Below are 2,873 nucleotides of genomic sequence, written 5' to 3' on the forward strand. Positions count from 1 at the left end.
GCACATGTAAAAAGATATAAAATTTATTAATATATTTTATAAATATAAATAATATAAAATTAAAATTACTTAAATAATAATAATAATAATAATAATTAAATTTCTTACCCATTTCAATTTTTTCAATTTCAAAATTCTAGATCATTATTTGTTAGATCCTTAAAGAAGTTCATCTTATCAGTTTTCAACCAATCACTAGTGCACACCAATGCTTCTACTATTTTAGAACTTAAATTACTTCTAAAGGGATCCACAACTCTTTTTCCCAAACTAAAAGCGAAAACTCGCTAGCCACCGTTGAACTTGGAATTGCAAAAATATCTTTTGCAACCATTGAAAGAACAGGATACTTAGTTTCACTTCCCTTCCACCACTCCAAAAGATTGAAAGATGGATTAGACTGTTTCTCAATATCATTGGCTAGATATTTATCAACTTCATTAGAGATCTCTTCAAGATGATCTTCTTCATTTTGTGCATTCACACATTCAAATAATTCATCACAAAGACCACAGCCACCGCCGCTAAAACCATTTCCACTACTACACTCTATCTCCATATTTTGTCCTCCCACACTCGATGTTCCATTCATTTCCTTATACTCTGTCCATAAAATCACCAAAAAAAATTTAACTGTATCAATCACTTCTTGGATCTTTTCAGAAGATCCTCTCAAAATTTTGATGCTCGCTTTGATCATCTGAAGCTTGTTTCTTGGGTCCAAAATATTGGCAATGAAAATCAAAGGATTCATGTTATCCTAACTCCCCCAATACTTATCAAATTTCAGTTTCATTGCACCTGCAACTTTTCTAAGGGTCGGATCGGAAAGATCATTGCACATTTTTTCAATTTCAATCTGGAGTCCAATCAATGATTGATAGATAAATTGAAAAGTGGGAGTTTTTGATGCACTTAGTTCTAAAGTAGCATCGTAGAACTTCTTCAGAAAATGTATAAAGGCTTCGCATTCTCCCAATCCTCCTATTCGGCGGCCCTACCCTTCATGTACCCTTTTCACTCTTTTCAGAAAAATAGTTCATAAAAGGCACCCATTCTTCAGCCATCCTCTCAAACACCCTCTGATACTTCAATGCAACATCAAACATTTTATAAGTAGCATTCCATCTGGTTTTCACATCCATAGGCACAATTGATGTACTAGCAAACTTAGTTAGAACTGCAAACTCTCTAAATTCCATCTGGGTCCAAAACATTGGCAATGGAAATCAAAGGATTCATGTTATCCCAACTCCCCCAATACTTATCAAATTTCAGTTTCATTGCACCAGCAACTTTTCTAAAGGTCGGATCGGAAAGATCATTGCACATTTTTTCAATTTTCAATCTCGAGTGCAATCAATGATTGATAGATCAATTGAGAAGTGGGAGTTTTTTATGCACTTAGTTCTAAAGTAGCATCGTAGAACTTCTTCAGAAAGTGTATAAAGGCTTTCGGATTCTCCCAATCCTCCTCATTCGGTGGCCCTACCCTTTCTATACCATTTTCACTCTTTTCAGAAAAATAGTTCATAAAAGGCACCCATTCTTCATCCATCCTCTCAAACACCCTCCGATACTTCAACGTAACATCAAACATTTTATAAGTAGCATTCCATCTGGTTTTCACATCCATAGGCACAGTTGATGTACTAGCAAACTTAGCTAGAACTGTAAACTCTCTAAATTTATTCAATCTTAAAGATGAAGAATGAATAAAATTAATTGCATTCCTGATAGACTTAATTGATGCATCAAGTTCTTTCAAATCATCCTTAACAATTAAGTTAAGAATATGCCATGAACACCTCAAATGTAAATATTTTCCTTCAAACATCAACATATTTTCCATTTTCATTCTTCTTTCAAAATAATCAATGGCATTTTCATTAGAAGATGTATTGTCAACTACAACTGAAAAAACTTTTTCTATCCCCCACTCTCTCAAGCAAACTTCAATCATTCTACCAATTTCTTCCCCAAAATGACAAGTAATTTTTGTAAAACTAATTATTCTCTTGTGCAATTTCCATTCTCTATCTATAAAATCAGTGGCGGATCTAGAATTTTGAATTTAGTGGATCGATAAATTAATTTAATCAAACTAAATTTAAAATAAATAAATATATCAATAAAAACTTACATTAAAAAGAAATACGAAATTTTAAATTAACAATCACTAACACTTTAAAATAACTACAAATGTTCGCCAGACATGGTTTGCCTAGTGTGACTTCTCTTGTTGAGCCTAGTTTCCAGGGTATTAGGTTCGGCCGGGGATTTACCCAGTGTATATTTTCAGGTACGATTGCCGATTTTCACGTCATTAAAAATTAAAAATAAAAAATAACTACAAGTATTCGCGACGAGATCTTATATTTTGGTATCGTTTGACAATAACTTCTATATTAACTTTCGTAAACAAATCTCTTTCGAGAAAGTAACAAAACAATCATTCAATAATTAATCTCTCATGTTATTCCGTAATTTGTTGTTGATGATAGTTATAGTTGAAAATAATCTTTCTACAATTGCAGTTGTTACAAGATAACTTTCATAGAAGATGTTTTATTTTTTTATTTTTTGTCTCATCAAATTTTATATAAAGTTTAATTAGATTCTTTAAATCCCAAAATATCTCATCACATTAAACATCAATAATAAAATTATCCAATAATAATTCTAAAATCATCAATTTTAATTCTAAAAATTGTGTAGGATACAATTGTGCAAGTAGATATTATCTTTTTTTTATCAAAAGAGAAAAATCGATTAGAAAAAAAAAAAAAAAAACAAGAAGATATCAATAATTCATTTGATGGGTCTTGTAGAATACTGCGACCCTTACTAATTCATAAAATAAAAATAAAAAT

The 2,873-nt window shown here is 31.1% G+C and overlaps 1 protein-coding gene across 1 annotated transcript; it reads right to left on the reverse strand.

Moving 5' to 3' along the window:
• Nucleotides 1-229: 229 nt before the first annotated feature.
• Nucleotides 230-1,202, reverse strand: LOC127259137 (zinc finger BED domain-containing protein RICESLEEPER 3-like). The gene is made up of 2 exons (XM_051286281.1): nucleotides 1,013-1,202; nucleotides 230-603 (listed from the first exon to the last, which is right to left on the reverse strand). Exons 1-2 carry the CDS (start codon nucleotides 1,200-1,202, stop codon nucleotides 230-232), a joined length of 564 nt encoding a protein of 187 aa, XP_051142238.1.
• Between the last annotated feature and the right edge of the window lie 1,671 nt (nucleotides 1,203-2,873).

The sequence above is a fragment of the Andrographis paniculata genome, unplaced genomic scaffold (genome assembly GCF_009805555.1).
Source record: "Andrographis paniculata isolate CXL003 unplaced genomic scaffold, ASM980555v1 Contig5END, whole genome shotgun sequence".
Classification (NCBI taxonomy): Eukaryota; Viridiplantae; Streptophyta; class Magnoliopsida; order Lamiales; family Acanthaceae; genus Andrographis; species Andrographis paniculata.

Excerpts from the sequence above, each read along its gene's own strand:
- LOC127259137 (XM_051286281.1), bottom strand. The coding sequence starts at position 1,202 with ATGGAATTTAGAGAGTTTGCAGTTCTAACTAAGTTTGCTAGTACATCA. Across the intron at positions 604-1,012 it reads TTCTGAAAAGAGTGAAAAGG|AGTATAAGGAAATGAATGGA; the intron begins GTACATGAAGGG and ends TTTTATGGACAG.